Below are 18669 nucleotides of genomic sequence, written 5' to 3' on the forward strand. Positions count from 1 at the left end.
GTGTGTGTGTGTGTGTGTGTGTGGTGCATCCCTTGCATCAATTCTCACCTAATCACAACTTTCAAAATCAGCTGCCTTGTTTTTAATTAAAGAACACAAAAGTGAGGTCATATAAATGTGAAAAACTGACATTTTATTTCCATTTAGAACCTGATTCTGTACTGTTTAAGTTAGCCTTGGGCATTATAGAAGAACCTAGATAGACAGTATTCCCTCTTCCCTGTTCCATAACTGATATTTAGTTTTGAATAAATCAATCATTTGAAATTCCCTTTTAAAATTATTTTAATTGAAAAACTTTAGAAATATCTGTTTTCTTTTCAAAAATTTCAATTTTTTCATCTTATTGAGGAAATAACTAAAATTAAATTCATGGTTATGGTCACCCTGAAAGTTTAGAATATAATCTACCTCTTTTTCACCTCTTGGTTACCTCAGTATGGGAGAAATAGCATAATGTTTTAATGCTCTGTAATGCAGTTCTGAAATAAATAATATACTATGGATCCACTCCTGTAAGCCCCGTGGGCACACAGCTCCCTTTGACTTGAATAAGAGTTCCCTATGTGGAAGGTTTGCAGGATTGGTCCCCGATTAAGGGTGAAATCCTGCAGTCATTTATCAGACAAACTCCTATAGACTTAACTTAAATTTGCACAATATTTTAAAAGAAAAATGTAGAAATGTAGAAAATAGGGTTTTTTGTAATTTTTACAAATGGTGGAAAAGGGGACATGCCTAGCTAATGCTGAATGAAAAAATATTTGGGCCTAATACAGTAGAGATATTGTTCAAGAGTTCATACTTGTGGAAATATTACTCCTGTAATTGCTGCCAAAGTCTCTGAACTCGTGGGTTAGTTGCCTTGAAATTGGTAGTTGTGCTGGTGCAAGCTTACATTCTGGATACATTTTCACTTTACAAAGCAACAGAGAGTCCTGTGGAACCTTTAAGACTAACAGATGTATTGGAGCATAAGCTTTCATGGGTGAATGCCCACTTTGTCGGATTCACCCACGAAAGCTTATGCTCCAATACATCTGTTAGTCTTAAAGGTGCCACAGGACTCTCTGTTGCTTTTTACAGACCCAGACTAACACGGCTACCCCTCTGATACTTTTCTCTTTACAGTTAGTGCAATTGGATCACTTTCATCCATTTTGTGAGGTTTCCTGCTCTTTTTGGTCTTTTGCAGCCTTACAACATATGGAACCTGCTATATGTGCTTATTCAAGGCCCAATATCCTGATTACTGCAGTTTAGTTGGGAGAGTTATAGCTAGGTACTTGTCTGACTGAAGTACATGACATTTAGTTTTCTGAATGGCTCACAGTAAGGGCTGTTAGAAAAAGGTTCCTTTAGTTGCAGTATTTAACATATAGTATCTAGGATTCAGTCTTCCCATTTTAGATTGTTTTGTAGAAAGCAAAGCTATTTCCTGTTGATTATAATATGAACACTTTCCAGGACTGATTGGCTACAGAGCAACATGGGAAAGATGCACTTAGATTATCTAGGGTGACCATGATCAAAAGGTTGGTATCGTCATTAGTAACTTCAATAATGATCTAAAATAAATCCAGTCTTGCATGTATTGTTAGTATGTATTTGAACTTGTTTAAAACCTGCAGTAGTAGCACATTTTACACAGGTAAATCACAGTGCTTGTTTGAAAGACTGTAGAAGGGCACAAGTGTCCCCAAAGATGCAGAGTAATTTAGCATTTCCTCTTCCTCAGTTTAGCAGATGATCTCCTTAGGGGGCTGTAATATTCTGGTGACTGAAGCCATGCTGGGCCAGATTTATTCCTGACGCTACTCTAATGAAGTCAATGCTTTAAGGAATAATTTGGCCCACTTTTTACAGCCTTTTAAACATTTGATTTTCTGGCAGCTGGTCATTAGGCACATGATGGATTGGATTAGATTAGATTAGATTAAGATAAAGTAGATATAGCTCAGAGTTAGGGAGACCAAAACCCAGCTCCATCACTCAGTAAGGTACAGAGAGGAATGACAAATTTGCAGGATAGGAACTACCCAAGTGACTATACAAAACAACCATTCTCCAAAGTCAGACCAACTGAACTGGTTAATGTGCTACCGTTCCCCTTTAAAGAACAATCTGAGTACATATATAAATTGCATATCATCAATGCTAACTATATGCAGTTTTTCATTGCTAACTGCACTGTAGACATTGAACAAACATTTCTTTTGTTTCATGGCACAAATAAAATCAATTATATTTGTATGCAATTTAAATTTGCTATTTCATTTAGAGAAGTAAAATTAGAAGTATCAAAGAAATTATATCCCAGTTGTCTTGAACACCTCCTGCAAAATGGTCAATGCACTTAGCACCTGACAGCAGCAGGTCCTTATATTTGAACATGATTATGGATTTTTAACTTACTATAATTTCATTTTTAGCTCCTGAGATACCTGCTATTGACCAAGCTTATTCAAAACTGAGCAACAGTATCACAGTGGAATGGGCAGCTGTTCCTGGGGCTACCAGTTATCTACTGTCTGCACAGGATGGAGAGTCTTTCATTGAAACTATAGTCATAAATTCACCAGGCACAGTGACAGGATTGAAGGCTGCTACACTGTACAAAATCACCATCAGATCTATAAACTCTGGAGGAAGAAGCCTACCTTCGCCTTCAAAGAAGGCAAAGACAGGTAGATTTTGATTTTATATAGCAACTGTCATATTACTAGAGTGCATAACATATATGGCTCATGGAATTAAATGTATCTTTTAAAATTATAGTACAGAAAGTAAAAATAGTTCAAGCATTTACTGGGGATGAATTAGTGCAATCTTTTATTTTAAATATTGAACATATCACCACTGCAGTGTTCAAGAATATAATTATAGGTCATTAGGCACATGATGGATTGGATTAGATTAGATTAGATTAAGATAAAGTAGATATAGCTCAGAGTTAGGGAGACCAAAACCCAGCTCCATCACTCAGTAAGGTACAGAGAGGAATGACAAATTTGCAGGATAGGAACTACCCAAGTGACTATACAAAACAACCATTCTCCAAAGTCAGACCAACTGAATTGGTTAATGTGCTACCGTTCCCCTTTAAAGAACAATCTGAGTACATATATAAATTGCATATCATCAATGCTAACTATATGCAGTTTTTCATTGCTAACTGCACTGTAGACATTGAACAAACATTTCTTTTGTTTCATGGCACAAATAAAATCAATTATATTTGTATGCAATTTAAATTTGCTATTTCATTTAGAGAAGTAAAATTAGAAGTATCAAAGAAATTATATCCCAGTTGTCTTGAACACCTCCTGCAAAATGGTCAATGCACTTAGCACCTGACAGCAGCAGGTCCTTATATTTGAACATGATTATGGATTTTTAACTTACTATAATTTCATTTTTAGCTCCTGAGATACCTGCTATTGACCAAGCTTATTCAAAACTGAGCAACAGTATCACAGTGGAATGGGCAGCTGTTCCTGGGGCTACCAGTTATCTACTGTCTGCACAGGATGGAGAGTCTTTCATTGAAACTATAGTCATAAATTCACCAGGCACAGTGACAGGATTGAAGGCTGCTACACTGTACAAAATCACCATCAGATCTATAAACTCTGGAGGAAGAAGCCTACCTTCGCCTTCAAAGAAGGCAAAGACAGGTAGATTTTGATTTTATATAGCAACTGTCATATTACTAGAGTGCATAACATATATGGCTCATGGAATTAAATGTATCTTTTAAAATTCTAGTACAGAAAGTAAAAATAGTTCAAGCATTTACTGGGGATGAATTAGTGCAATCTTTTATTTTAAATATTGAACATATCACCACTGCAGTGTTCAAGAATATAATTATAGGTATATAGATGTAGTGGCCTTATGGCCAGTGCATAGGACTGGATTTCTGAATTCAGTTCTCAGCTCTGCTTCTGTACTTAACGTCTCTGTACTTTAATTTCTCATCTGTATAATGTGAATAATGACATTAAGGCTTAATGTTTTCAAAGAGCTTTACCGTCCTTGGGAGGAAGGCGTTATATAAGTGAAAAGTAGACATAGACCCATGCATGTAGTGGTGATACCCAGCTGATATATTACTGTGCCATATGATAAATTGCATTTATCACTCACGTTTGACCAGTTCTCAGAATTTGGCTTTGGCTCAAGATGAACAGTATTCAGGCCTGAACCAATGATAAAGTCTAATATCCCATCAAGACTAGAAATGGGAGTTTTATACGTTCAGGAAAGAGAGATTCCCAGTCTGCCTGTGGGACACAGCGTTGAGAGACTGGGCCTTAAAATCAGGAAATGTTTATGAATAGATAAATTATGCTAGGTAAATTTTATAGATTTCTGAAGTGTGTAAGTTGTAATTTTTCTCTAAGGCCTGGACAGTAGGCCTTGGTATAAAAAAAATTATTGGAACCCATTTAGGGTGACCTGCATAACTTACGCATGGCATAAGTAACATAGCTGTCCAAACCCACATCAGTAAAATGTTTATATGTATTTCTTTATATATTGTTTAGTAAGTCAGTATAACCTTGTGGCTTTACCTTCTAATAGAAGACGTACACTGACATTCTTAGGGTGTGGAAGGGGTGGGGAAGCAACTGAAAGGCGGGGTAAGATAACAGGACAAAATAAGGGAATCTAACTGACCTCACACACTCCTTTTAGTTGCTTTTCTTGCTGCACTCATCCACTTTTCACCCTTTGGTGTGCCAGTCACTTTCACTATGCAAGTCTATTAAATAGTAAATTGGTGCAAACTATGCTAACTTTACCACTTTATTCTCTGATCAACTTATACTATTTACATCACCACTGAATTTGGCCCAGAGACGTCCATGAAAGTTTATTCTGTTTACCCTATGCTGAATTTGGCTCTTCTAACTTTTAGACAGCATAGCTATTAATGAAAATCCCAATAGTTAATGTATATTTGTAATTAACAGTCTTGGCTGCTCCGATCCTGTCTGTAAGTTCTCCAAGTTACAACTCCATAGTGGTGAGCTGGGGAGCTGTATATATGGCAGTTGGATTCTCTGTGTCCATCATGAGATCAGACGGTTTAGGCAGTATGATGAAAGAGAACACCACCCATACCTCCTTGGTATTTACCAGTCTAGATCCAGGAACTCTCTATACCATCAAGGCACATGCCTGGAATGTTAATGGAATACCTGGAGATGATTTCACGTACAACCAAATAACAAGTAAGAACTGTTTGCTCTTCTGAAACCAAAGTTAGTGTAAAATTATAATTTAAAATGCTATTGACAGTAGTATGTGTGTTTTTGACAAGACACATTGGGGGTATATCCTCAGCTGGTGTAAATTGTCCAAATGGAGCTATGACAATTTATGCCAATTCTAGGTTCAGGAAAGTTCTAGAGGACATAGGTCAAATTTTATAAACTTTACTTAGGCAGCTCTACCATTGACTTCAATTAAAGTTTTGCCTGAGCAAGAACTGAGTAAAGGAACTTAGGATATGTCTATTAATATTTATATAAATATTAAAATTTCAACAGAAATTTTTGTGTCAGAGCAAAATTAAAGTAATTGTTTAAAAAATTCTGTGCAACTGTAATAGGTGTAAGAAGATGGCTGAGGCCTATGCCACAAAAGTTACATTTGGATATAATGTTTCCTAAAATTTGACGATGTTTGGATTGAGGGGTCTGGTTGACGATCATCTCTATAAAACACCAGATACTAAGTGTATTTACAGTTGTTTCTAACTAATGTAGGTCCTCATGCACCATCAGATGTTCAAGTTGCTTTTGATAGTGGAACTTTGAGGGCCACTGTTTCTTGGATACCAACAGAGGGAACTTTAAATTACAGTGTGACAGCCAGCAGTGGAGCCTCCAAACTGAACTGTAGCACATCTTCCACTTCCTGCACTTTGTCTTCACTCCAGTGTGGATCTGAGTACTCTGTTTATGTCATAGCCAATAATGGTGCTGGATCCAGTAAACCTACAGATGCAGTGAGTTTAAAAACTGGTATGTGAACTATAGTGACCCTTGTATAGCCCATAATATTATTTCTCTTTTGCCATAAAATTAAAGAAGAAAGCAAAAGTTGCCCAAATTTTAGCTTAATATTAAATAGTTTTAGGGGAATTTGCTATACTAATCATTAAGATATTTCAGAACAGTTAAATACTGTTAATGTCTGGCCCTCACATGGTATTACACTCACACCTTATTTAAAAGATTCCATTATTAGGTATATAAACTGCCTCATCATGGTTGTCCATTGCAGCATTCTTTTAAGTGCTGCTATTTCCATAAAGCAGTGCACTGAAAAACTGTTTTGCTGCTGCATTTTACTTTATGGAAAAATATTTTTTAAAGAAATTGAGCTGTATTTTGCTCTCAGTGACACCAATATAAATCTGAAATAGCTCCACTGAAGTCAAGTAACACAGAGAAGAATCTGGTCCATCGTGTTTATATAAACATATTATTTTTATCTCTAGCTTTTTAATTATTATATATTTGAAAGTTTGGGGAAATCAGCATTGGGCCAATTTTATCTTTACAGGTGATACAAATTGCACCTGTCTTCATCAGCCCGGCTTCTTGCAACTCTTGGGGATTTCTCCCCCCAGAGGAGGGCAGGCAGTATTTTACCACCATTGCCCCCTAGGGATTATTCCAGGGAAGGTCAATTTAAATTTCCTTATGGGTAAAGGTGCATCCCCTGGCTGCTCTGGCCATGTCCCCTTCTTAGCCACTGCCATCCTCTTTTGGGGGTTGGTTTCAAGTCCCTCAGTGAAGGGGATATTGTAGGCACCTTCACCATTACCTCCTCCTGCAGAATTTCCACTTCCAAGGGCATATGCCAGGATCTGTGCTATTGAAAACTATGCAGACCCTGGGTGAACTTGGACTATCATTTATGGGGAGGTAGGAGGAGAAAGACCCTTGTCTTTGAGTGTGACCTCTACTGGAGCGTCTGTTGCTCTTGTTAAATATTGAGATACTGTGTTTCTTTTATAAGAAAATTAATCCCTATGTTGAAAAAAAGCCTCTGTTTCTGTGGTTATCATGTTATTGTGGCACTTAACAGTGTGTATTCTGAAACTTTTGTTGTACTTCATGCATGAAGCTTCACATTTACCCTCTGAATCCTGTGCTAACTTTATTTTTATTTCTTTGGATTATTTTGAGAATGGCATATTTAGTTGGCAGATACAACAGGCCTGATTTTCCTCTCACACCAGTGAGAATCAGAAGCAACTCCAGTGAAGTCAGTAGAGTTACACCAGTCTAAAACTGGTCGAAGTAAGAGGAGAACAGGCCCAATATAAGTAGATGGTGTGCAAGCTTCCCCGTACTGAGTGAGAAAGGATAATCTGGTGATTAAAGCACAGGACTATGAGTCAGGAGACTTGTATTCTGTTCCTGTTTCTGCCACAGAGACACTCTGCAACCTTGGAAAAATCATTTAACCTAGTTGTGCCTCAGTTTATAATGCTGCCACTTTACCCTAACTTACTGCACAGGAGTGTTTGTAAGTCTTAATGTGAGCGTATTAGAAAAAATGGATTGAAATTCTTCAAAAAATATGCTGTATAAATGCAAAATATTATGAAGTTCTGCCAACATACCCAGTTCTGACCTCCAGTGCTCCTGTTATTTTTGTCCTGGGTTACTCTTAAAACTCAAAGACCACATTTTCCTGTTTATACAATGCCGACCACAATGGAGCCTGGGTCCTGAGTGGATCTTTGGGTGCTACCTTAAATACAGAGGATGATGATTAATAATGATAATGCAAAATTGGTTGGTGATAAGATTGACAAGTCTCCAATTCCAGCTAGAGCGGCACCACTACATTGAATTTCTTGCTTGCGATCTAAACCACTGAACCAGGAAGGGAAAAGGGAAACGTTATTAAATCTATGAACCACATGGTCCTCATTTGTGAGTCTTATTTTGGGATGCCACCGTAAAATAAAACCTAAGCAAAAAGACCAAGCTTTTGATGAAGTATAGAGTTAACAACTGATCTGATGCCATTATACAAGGTGTTCTTGTGTCCAGGCCATCCCTTGCCAACTGTTATTCAATCATTTTGCTGAATGCCATCCAAACCTACAAATTGCTATCATAGATATTTCACTTCCTTGTTGAAATACTGCACGATGCCTGTGCTGTTATTTATGTGTGGCCCTTAAAATGGGATCTTTTTCCTGCTTGTGACTGAAATAGCATGTACTTTGTTCTATAGAAATTTTATAAATTATTAGGGTGTTAAGTGATTAAAAAAATTAATCGCGAATAATCAGATGATTAAAAATTTAATCGCGATTAATCACTCTGTTAAATAACAATAGAATACCATTTATTTTAAATTTATTTTGGATGTTTACTACTGTACATTTTCAAATATATTAATTTCAATTACAACACAGAATACAAAGTGTACAATGCTCACTTTATATATATTTTTGATTGCAAATATTTGCACTGTAAAAAACAAAAAAAAAATATTTTTCAGTTCACTTCATACAAGTACTGTAGTGCAATCTCTTTATCATGAAAGTTGAACTTACAAATATAGAATTATGTACAAAAAATAACTGCATTCAAAAATAAAACAATGTAAAAATTTAGAGCCTACAAGTCCACTCAGTCCTACTTCTTGGCCAGCCAATCACTCAGACAAACAAGATTGGTTACAATTTTCAGGAGATAATGCTGCCTGCTTCTTGTTTACAATGTCACCTGAAAGTGAGAATAGGTGTTCGTATGGCACTGTTGTAGCTGGCATTGCAAGATATTTACGTGCCAGATGCGCTAAAGATTCACATGTCCCTTCATGCTTCAACCACCGTTCCAGAGGACATGCTTCCATGCTGATGATGGGTTCTGCTTGATAACGATCCAAAGCAGTGCGGACTGACGCATGTTCATTTTCATCATCTGAGTCAGATGCCACCAGAAGAAGGTTCATTTTCTTTTTTGATGGTTTGGGTTCTGTAGTTTTCACATCAGAGTGTTGCTTTTTTAAGAGTTCTAAAAGCATGCTCCACACCTTGTCCCCCTCAGATTTTGGACGGCACTTCAGATTCTTAAACCTTGGGTCGAGTGCTGTAGCTATTTTTAGAAATCTCACATCAGTACCTTCTTTGCATTTTGTCAAAACTGCTGTGAAAGTGTTCTTAAAACGAACATGTGCTGGGTCATCATCCGAGACTGCTATGACATGAAATATATGCAGAATGCGGGTAAAACAGAGCAGGAGACATACAATTCTCCCCCCAAGGAGTACAGTCACAAATTTAATTGATGAATTATTTTTTTAACGAGCATCATCAGCATGGAAGCATGTCCTCTGGAATGGTGGCCAAAGCATGGAAGGAGCATACAAATGTTTAGCATCTCTGGCATGTAAATACCTTGCAATGCCAGCTACAAAAGTGCCATATGAACGCCTGTTCTCACTTTCAGGTGACATTGTAAATAAGAAGCAGGCAGCAGTATCTCCCGTAAATGTAAACAAACTTGTTTGTCTTAGCGATTGGCGGAATAAAACGTAGGACTGAGTGGATCTGTAAGCTCTAAAGTTTTACATTGTTTTGTTTTTGAGTGCAGTTATGTAACCAAAAAAAATCTGCATTTGTAAGTTACACTTTCATGATAAAGAGATTTCACTTCAGTACTTGTATGAGGTGAATTGAAAAATACTATTTCTTTTGTTTATCATTTTTACAGTGCATATATTTGTAATAAAAAATAATAAAAAAAATGAGCACTGTGCATTTTGTCTTCTGTGTTGTAATTGAAATCAATATAGAAAATGTAGAAAAACATCCAAAAATATTTAATGTTTCAATTAGTATTCTATTGTTATAAGTGCGATTAATCACAATTTTAATCACGAATAATTTTTTTGAGTTAGTCATGTGAGTTAACTGCAATTAATTGACAGCCCACACACATAATTTATGTTATGAACAAGCACCATGTTAAAATAATCACATACATGTCATCCCAGTATCCTTACAAATCCAGATGAGTTGCTCTTTTCGAACTGGACATGTGCCAACTATTCAAGCTAAATATATCACACATATTCTATATATCTTTCATTGATGTTTGTGTAGTAAAAATTTTGCTTAAATAAAATCCTGTGAGTACGGTTGTAATCTCTTCCTTCCCCCCATTTTTGTTTTAAATCTGGTTTCTCAGTTCCTTGTGCACCAGGAAGTATAACAATAGAAGAGGACAACCCTGGTAAATTGTCAGTGTCATGGTCTAATGCAGATCTTGGAGATTATTACGTGGTTTTTGTGAAAAGTGATGATGGCTTGGAAGTGCACTGCAACACATCCCATACCCAATGCCACTTCCAATCAGATTGTGGTTTCACCTACTTCATTAGTGTCTTCGCATATAACAAGGCAGGGCAGAGTCCTTTAGGGGATATATTCAATTATACGACTGGTAAGTAGCACTTTGTTTATGCAAACATATTTGGTGATTCCCCTAGTAGTATTAACAATAGAACTAGTTGGAAAATGTTTTTTTTCCTGCAGAAAATATCAATTTTTGGTGAAGAATTGAAAGGTGAAAATTTTTGGCTGCTACCCCAAATTTTGGACAGAAAACTTTTTGTTTAAAACAGAGCATTCAGATTTTGAAATGCTGCCTTGGTATTCCATGGGAGTTGTCATGCAAGTGCCACATGCTCCTATTTTCCTGTATAGGTTGGGCTCCGTGGTCCACCACGGTCCGTGGTGGACTACATCTCCCATAATACACCACATTCTCCTCTCTTTCTGATTTACTTCAGTACATCTTCAAAGTCCCTGGCCATGGTGTGTCATGGGAGATGTAGGGTGGCTGTAGAACTTGGCCTATAGATGCAAATGTTTTGGTGTTCAGTTTTTCAACAGAAAGTTGAAATTTTCTACAGAAAGCAGATACTTGTCACTGAAAAAAATTAGTCAAAAACCCAATTTTCCATTGGAAAAAAATGTTTTTGATGAAAAATTTTGACCAGCCCAAATTAACAATGATTACCAGTGCTTTAGTAAATATATATTTTTAAAAGGAAAAGGGTTAAACTTTAAAGTGTAGTCAATGTTTATTTGAATAGCTAGTTTATCAGTCAAGTATGCCACCAGCTTATAAATTACAAGGTTTGATCATTCAGTCATTCTAAAACATGTTCAAAAGGTGGGGAAGGATAGTGTTATGGATGCACAGGACTGGAGTCAAGATATCTGAATTCTAGCCCTGGCTCTGCCATAGCTTTGCTGTGTAATCTTCGGTAAGTCCCTAACCTTCTCTGTGCCTGTTTCACAATGTGTAAAATGGGGAAATATCTGATTATGAGGCTTAGTTTGGTGATTCATAAATGTTTGAGAACCTCAAATGGAAGGTGCAACATAAGTGTACTGTATTATTTCAGATTAATGGATTATTACTGAATTCTATTGTAGGGACACTAAAGAGATGTAAGAATACACTTTGACTATAAAAAAGAGTATGCAATAGAATTCTCTTTGTCCAGATATCATGAGGGACATGGCACTTTTTTTTGATAGATTAAGTTTTGGATAAATGAGGGACTTCAATGTGGAGAACATAATTCATTTTTAAATTTTTGATAATGGAGGTTTCATATAAGAGGTGTTTGTGTAAACAAGTCACTACCCTGTTTAATATGTAATATTTTTCAGTTCATGAGCGCTGTTGACATTTCCTCTCTGTTTTGGTTTTTTTAGCACCTTGTTGCCCCAGTGACTTTTATCCAGTGTTTGTGTCCAGCGATACAGTTGAAATTGTCTGGTCTCCTGTCCGTGGTGCTGAAATGTATGAAACAAAAGCTGTTGATGGGGTTGGTGTAGTATTGTGTCATGACACTGCCACAATTTGCATCCTGTCTGCATTGCAGTGTAACACCCAGTATAACATCACTGTGTATTCTTACAGTGAAATCAGGGACAGCAATACATCATGTGAATCTAAATATGTGGCAACAGGTATATAGCTATTTTTCTCACATCTCATAACACACGGAATAATTAGCTGTTTGCGTTGTTGTTGTTGTAATTAGTTAAATAATTAGTTAACAGTCGTAAAGTGCTTTGAAGGTGGAAAACATAATGTGAGTGCTAAGAAAGGTTATTATAATTCATAGTTGCAAATGAAAAGAAAATCTAATGTCAAGATTTTCAAAAATGAGTGCCTAAGATTGGATTCCTAAATCCATAACCAGGCACCTCAATAAGTGGCGAGGTTGGAAGCTGCTAGGTAATCAGCACTTCTGAAAATGAGATTTATGATTCCAGTATGTATATTTATATGCAAAACCTTAACATGTCAGTTTTTCAAGAGTTTTTCCCTGTAAAACTCATTTAAAGTTTATATGTTCATAAACTGTTCCAAATTAGTCAAAGTTTATTGACTAGGATATCACTGTCAGAGTGAGTTTGTCAAATATCTACAATAATCTGCAGCTATTGACATAACTTCCATTTTATATTGTATAGCTATGTACTGATAATAACACATCTTAAATCTCCTCTATCTAAAATCTTTCAGCTCCATGCAGTCCTGAAATAAAAAACGTCTCACAGGATGATCTTTCCATAATTAGTGTGCACTGGCAGGCCAATAATGATGAAGCTATATACACTGTTACTGTTAGAGGAGAGGCTGGATTGTGGCATTGCACAAGTTCTGGAAATTCCTGTAGCATAACTGGTCTTCCCTGTGGATCAGTTTTCTCTATTAGTGCTGTGGCAATTACAACAGCAGGGCAGAGCTTACCTAGTTACAGTGTTCCTTTAGAGACAGGTACGTAGCAATCAATCTGTAATTGAAAATATAACCTTTATTTTTTATATATATATATTCTGTGCTAAATGTGTGTGTCTCTATGTCCATGTAGTTTTTTTTTTCACAATGTATCTACATGTATTACTCTTTCCTACTGAATGGAATGGCATCTGCTCAAATGTGTGTGTGTGAGAGAGAGAGAGAGAAAGAGAGAGAGAGTGAGTGAGAGATCATGTTACTCTTTAGTAGCTGAATCCTGCTGATAAACCCAAATACAGGTACTTATGTTTCCTGGGTCACTGCTAATTAAGCTATAATGGCATAATCTCTTTATGCAATGCATGGCTTCCTTTTCAGCACTTTGATTCTTAATGTGGCTGAGAAAACCACTGAGATTCTGATGATGCATTGTAGACATTTTTTTTATTACCAAGATCTACCAGCTGGAACAATCTTCACATAATAATCCTGGGGTAATAACTGTCTCACACAATGGGTGAAGAAGGAATAAATTATTTATCTTATACTGTTATTCTATATATTAGACGTTAGCTACTGTAGCATGCCGAAATTTAATATCTGACTATTTTGGTAACATTAGCTAAAAAGTACTTAGTTTTCCTCTTTTTTTTTTTTAATTGCTACTACGATTATTTTTCTTCCTAAGGGCCTGACCCATCTCCCACTGAAGTTAATGAAAAGACTTCAACAAGAGCTGGATCAAGCCTTAAGATCAGAAAAATGTAGTTGACAAAACTGGCAGTTTTTGAATAGATTTTAAATAAACCTCTATCCTGATATAACGCGGTCCTCGGGAGACAAAAAATCTCACCGCGTTATAGGTGAGACCGCGTTATATCGAACTTGCTTTGGCCCCCCTGTTCCTTGTTCCCTGACCACCCCCTCCAGAGACCCCTGTCCCTAATCACCCCCAGGACCCCACCCCCTACCCAACCCCCCTGCTCCTTGTCCCCGACTGCTCTGACCCCTATCCACACCTCCCGCCCCCTGATAGGCACTCACCGGCAGCAGCAGGAAGTGGAGTAATATGGCCCCAGACCACTCTACTCTGCCACCTCCCAGCTGCGGCGCTCCACTTCCCACTGCCGGTGAGTGTGGGGAGGTTGAGGAAAGGACGCCTCCCGTACTCATCTGCGGCAGGAAGTGGAGCGCGGGAGCTGGCGGAGTATAGCGGGCTGGGGCCGGGCTGCTCCGCTTCCCGCCGCCCGTGAGTGCGGGGAGGTTGGGGAAAGGACCCCCACTCACCTGTGGCGGGAAGCGGAGCACCGCGGCTGGGAGCTGGAGGAGGACACAATAAAGTTGGGAGCAGGCTGGGGCTGGGCTGCTCCGCTTCTGCCGCTGCCGGTGAGTGCGAGGGGGATCCCTTCCCCAAAACCACCTTCCCCGAGCGACACAGCTGGGGCCGGGGCGAGGGAAGCAGAGCGGGCTGCTCCTGGCCCCCTGCTAATTCCCTGGGCCATTCTGGGACTGCAGGGCCCCCAAAATTGCCCCTCCCCCAGCTCCTGCCTCCTAGACCCTGGCGGGGGAACCCCTGACCGCCCCCAAGACCCTCTGCCCCTTACCCAACCCCTTGGCCCTGGCCCGGCACCGTTAACACGCTGCTCAGAGCAGCGTGTCAGAGCTTTACCGCTTTGTATGCAAACCCGTGTTATATCAGGTCGTGTTATATCAGGGTAGAGGTGTAAACTATTTCTAAAACAAAATAATTGACAAAAATATCTGCATAGAACCTCAGTGGACACAATAAAGTTGATCTCCCTTTCTTTGTTTCCTTTTAAGCTCCTTGTTGCCCTAATGATCTGACAGTAACTCAAGTGATGCAGTCTATAACAAATATCAGCTGGTCTGTTGGGGCTGGTGCAAAGACATATATAACAATACTGGAATCACTGAAAGGACCAGCCAAGTGCCACACTCTCCAAAACCACTGTCTCCTGGGATGCATTACATGTGGCACCAACTATACAGTGTCTCTGAAAGTGATTAGTGAAACTGGTTTGGCCTCATACTGCACATATCAAGACTATTCTTCCAGTATGTAAACGATAAATGGAATTGAAAAGAAAAAAAATCAGAGTATAGTACGCGGATGATTTATTTTCATATCAAGGTTGTATGTGAGATTAAAAAAATTGCTAAAACCCGTGCAGTTCCCTGTTTTAAATAGTTAAATATACTTAGGATGAAATTCATGCAAGGCCCTCTGTATCACTTAAACTTCATGGTAGGGCTGCACTGTGGGGGAACTGAGGCAGACTGTGCAAGGGGACTTTTGTACTCTTTGTGCACTATGGAAGGGGGTCACACAGCAGACCCAAACAAGCCAATATCTATTTGAAGTTTGGGGATGGGAGAGAACATAAGAACGGCCATACTGGGTCAGACCAAAGGTCATCTAGCCCAGTATCCTGTCTTCCAACAGTGGCCAGTGCCAGGTGCCCCAAAGGGAATGAACGGAACAGGTAATCATCAAGTGATCCATCCCCTGTTGCCCATTCCCAGCTTCTGGCAGAGGCTAGGGACACCAAGAGGTTCTACAATTGTGTGAATCCAGGTAGCCCTAACATTCCCCATAGTGGGTGGGGCGCAATAGTGACCAGTATTCCAATGTATGATACTAAACAGTGTCTGGAGAGGGGCTGTATTCCAGCACCACAGCCTGTTTGGGAGTTTGGAGGGCGACTTTCATTCCCTTATTCCCCACCATTGCCTTGTACAATTACCCTGATTTTGTGTGAGATGATGAACCTTTGTAGTTCGAATGTAGGTGTCAGGTGTGAAACCTGTTAAGAAAATTTATAATTTCCTTTCAAGAACAAACATAATCTGTAGTTTAGACTTAATCTTATTTTCTTTGTTAGGTGCTTGCTGTCCTTCTGGGGTGAAATTATATAGACTGGGCAATAATGGTATCCGAATATACTGGCGAGCTTCTGCAGGGTTGATAAGTACAGATCTATATGGATCAAAAGGCAATTTCACCTGTACCCCTACTTCAGGTTTGAGTTATTGTGATGTCACCGAGATACCTTGTGGGGATGTCTATACAGTGGTAGTTTCTCCTGTTCCTGAGAAAGGATCAAAGCTTACACTTTGCCCTAAAAAAATATATTCAGGTAAAACTCAATTATAGACCTTTCAACTATGTATATTTTGTTAGATGCATTTCAGTGTAATTTATAGACTATTTATATAGGGCCAAATTCTGGCTTGTAGTTGTGTCTGGTCATATTCCAGAATAAGAGGAAACAAAGATACAGCATGGAGCAGAAGTTTTCTATCCCAGTGCTGGCTCACCACATAACCTGAAACATAAGGGGCTTTTCAGGGCCAGGGCTTAGAAATCAAGGACATTTTCTGCTTATGTGCTTGGCTGTAAAATGACACACCCCAATTCACATGAATTTCTCTTGATCCTGACATGAATAATCAGTATTGGAGCAAAGGGCTGTGTGTGTTGAGTCTGGATACTAGTGGTTTATGTAGATGGAAAGGAATGACAATAAAATGCACAACAAGGCTGCTTTTTGCAGCATGGTTTACTCTTTTGGGGATCAGTTTTAGTTGTTGGGTACCAAACTCTTATTTTTTTTCTTAGTCTGCTTTTAAATTAATGTAATTCTTCATATGTACTGGTTTTCAAATACCTTAATGCTCTCTTTTTAATTAAAAAAAAAATCAGAAGCAACACTAGTGAGCCACCCTTATAAAAACAAACTGTCTCTACAATCTTCCTGTAAAAATTATGCTTCATATTAGCAGAATTATCTTGGAAGCACTGAACAAAAAGCCAAACAAACAATGATTTATTTGTTCATGATAGACATTCCAATCCATTATGGAATTATTTTTAAAAATACTAAACTTTAATGAGATTGCCTAATTGTATAATATGGCCCTTACTATACAAATTGCTAATGTTTTTCAGCTTATAATTATACACTTAACTTTCATGCCCCTTCTTTGTATTTCATTCTAGTGACCTGCTCTGGAAGTTCTGTTGGAATGGGTACGAGAATGCTGTCAGCATTTCACCTCTAATGAATATGGTGGTTCTAGTGAGATATGTTTCTCTTAGAATGAAAGAGTACTTTACTTTTAAATAACATATATTATTTTCTGGCAGGGGGACTCTCTTAATTCTATCACAGATAAAATATTTACTCCCAACATAATATGTATTACAACTTCTATAAGCTACATTGTATAAAACATATATACCATGGCCTAGATAGATCCTCAGCTGGAGCTAAGAAGCACACAATATGACTCAGGAGGGAGTGTGCAAAGATGGTTTTGGTCCCCTCATGTTGGGGTCGCTCTGTGCCAATCCAGTCCTCCAGTGTAAGTTAGAACAGCCAGAAGGCTGCTGTTAAGTACAATGCCTGCCAAAGGCCCCAAAGGGCTCTTATAACAGCCAGGGATTGCTGAGGTCCTGGGAAATCCTAGCCATATCCATTTTCTCCTGGCCACAGCCCCTACTACAGTTGTAAGAGGGAGGTTGGCAAAGCACCTGTATGCCAGCTGTAGAAAACCAGAGGATTCCTCTATATGGTATTCACCCTGCGCAAAAAATGACAAACTAGTGAGAGAATCTGGTCTTACACATATGTCCAAGTGAGAAATTAACTGAAGGCATATTATAACAGCACAAACATGTCATACATTTATCTTGTGTCTATCTGCCCAGTGCCCAATAAAATGCAAATTTTGAACAGCACGTAAAAACCATTGGAACATCTTCCATGAGGATGTGGTATTCTGGTCACTTAAAGTCTTTAAATCAAGACTGGATGTCTAACTTTCCAAAATTCTGAGGAGTTTCAACCAGCCACAAACAAAAATACATGTCAGGGAAATATTTCATCATTGTTCCCCAAATGTGTAATTCACACCCACAAATTACACTTCTCTGAGGCCCGGGAGAGGCAAGATTCAGCTTTGAGCTACTAACAGCATTTTCTAAATGCCATAGCTGTGAAGTTTGAGCTCTCACAGCCTTACAGAGGTAGAAACAAGAGCTTTATATCATTAAGGAGATTTTCTCCTTTCTAATCAGAACCAGCACTTACCTCTCCCCTTCCAGGGTTAGAGACACTACACTTTAAAGTTATGTCACCTTTATATACAGAAAAGTTATTTTACAACTTTTGGAGATGGCTTCCTTTGAGCCTTGCACAGTTGGATTCCTGGCAGCTAGCTTTACAGGCATAGGGTTACCAAAAAATGGTCCTAATTTTGTAAAACTCAGAAAAACATTCCTAAAATACTTTTTCTCCAACATATGTGGCACATATAGAACTCGTGATTGGTGTGGTGTGGTATGGTATAAATGCTTTACTGGTGTTTAGTTGAGGACGGTGCCCATCTGTGGCTTCACCCCTCTTGTGTATTGGGACCATTCCAAACTCATTCAAATAAAGACTTGTTAACAACATCATGTATTCTTAAACTCTAAATAGACTTAAGTGGGATTCCACTCACCGCCTACACAGATAAATAGCTATATATATATCTTGAAAAATTAGATTATGAGTATGTTTTACAAATATTACCTATATTTTGGCCTGCAGCCATACCACATCAGGCTGTATTCTCACTAGTTCTTACAAGCCAAGTAGTGTCAGGCCTAGTCAGCACTTAGATGGAAAAACAGAGTGCTAGTAGAAGGGTGTAGATGTGTCATTTAAGGAACATTATACCCTCTGAATCTGTACTGTCCCAGTAGCCCAGCATAGTACTGCAAGACTTTTATACTCTTACATGAGACCTAAAACTGAGGTTTGAACCACTCATGGTCAGCAAAGAGTCCATG

General features: G+C 38.4%; 1 protein-coding gene across 1 annotated transcript in view; it reads left to right on the plus strand.

Annotated features, from left to right (window-relative positions):
- The window catches only part of LOC113407489 (fibronectin type III domain-containing protein 7-like), a 19565-nt gene extending 2670 nt beyond the window's left edge, over window positions 1–16895 (plus strand). Inside the window, exons 4-12 of the mRNA XM_026656078.1 lie at window positions 2433–2687; window positions 4980–5240; window positions 5778–6035; window positions 10236–10490; window positions 11777–12034; window positions 12597–12851; window positions 14634–14888; window positions 15716–15970; window positions 16834–16895. Coding sequence (XP_026511863.1) covers window positions 2433–2687; window positions 4980–5240; window positions 5778–6035; window positions 10236–10490; window positions 11777–12034; window positions 12597–12851; window positions 14634–14888; window positions 15716–15970; window positions 16834–16895 — 2114 coding nt within the window. The remainder of the gene's footprint in view (window positions 1–2432; window positions 2688–4979; window positions 5241–5777; window positions 6036–10235; window positions 10491–11776; window positions 12035–12596; window positions 12852–14633; window positions 14889–15715; window positions 15971–16833) is intronic.
- The last annotated feature ends 1774 nt before the right edge of the window (window positions 16896–18669 follow it).

Source organism: Terrapene carolina, unplaced genomic scaffold (assembly GCF_002925995.2).
Source record: "Terrapene carolina triunguis isolate 2854851 unplaced genomic scaffold, T_m_triunguis-2.0 Scaffold211, whole genome shotgun sequence".
Taxonomy (NCBI): domain Eukaryota; kingdom Metazoa; phylum Chordata; order Testudines; family Emydidae; genus Terrapene; species Terrapene triunguis.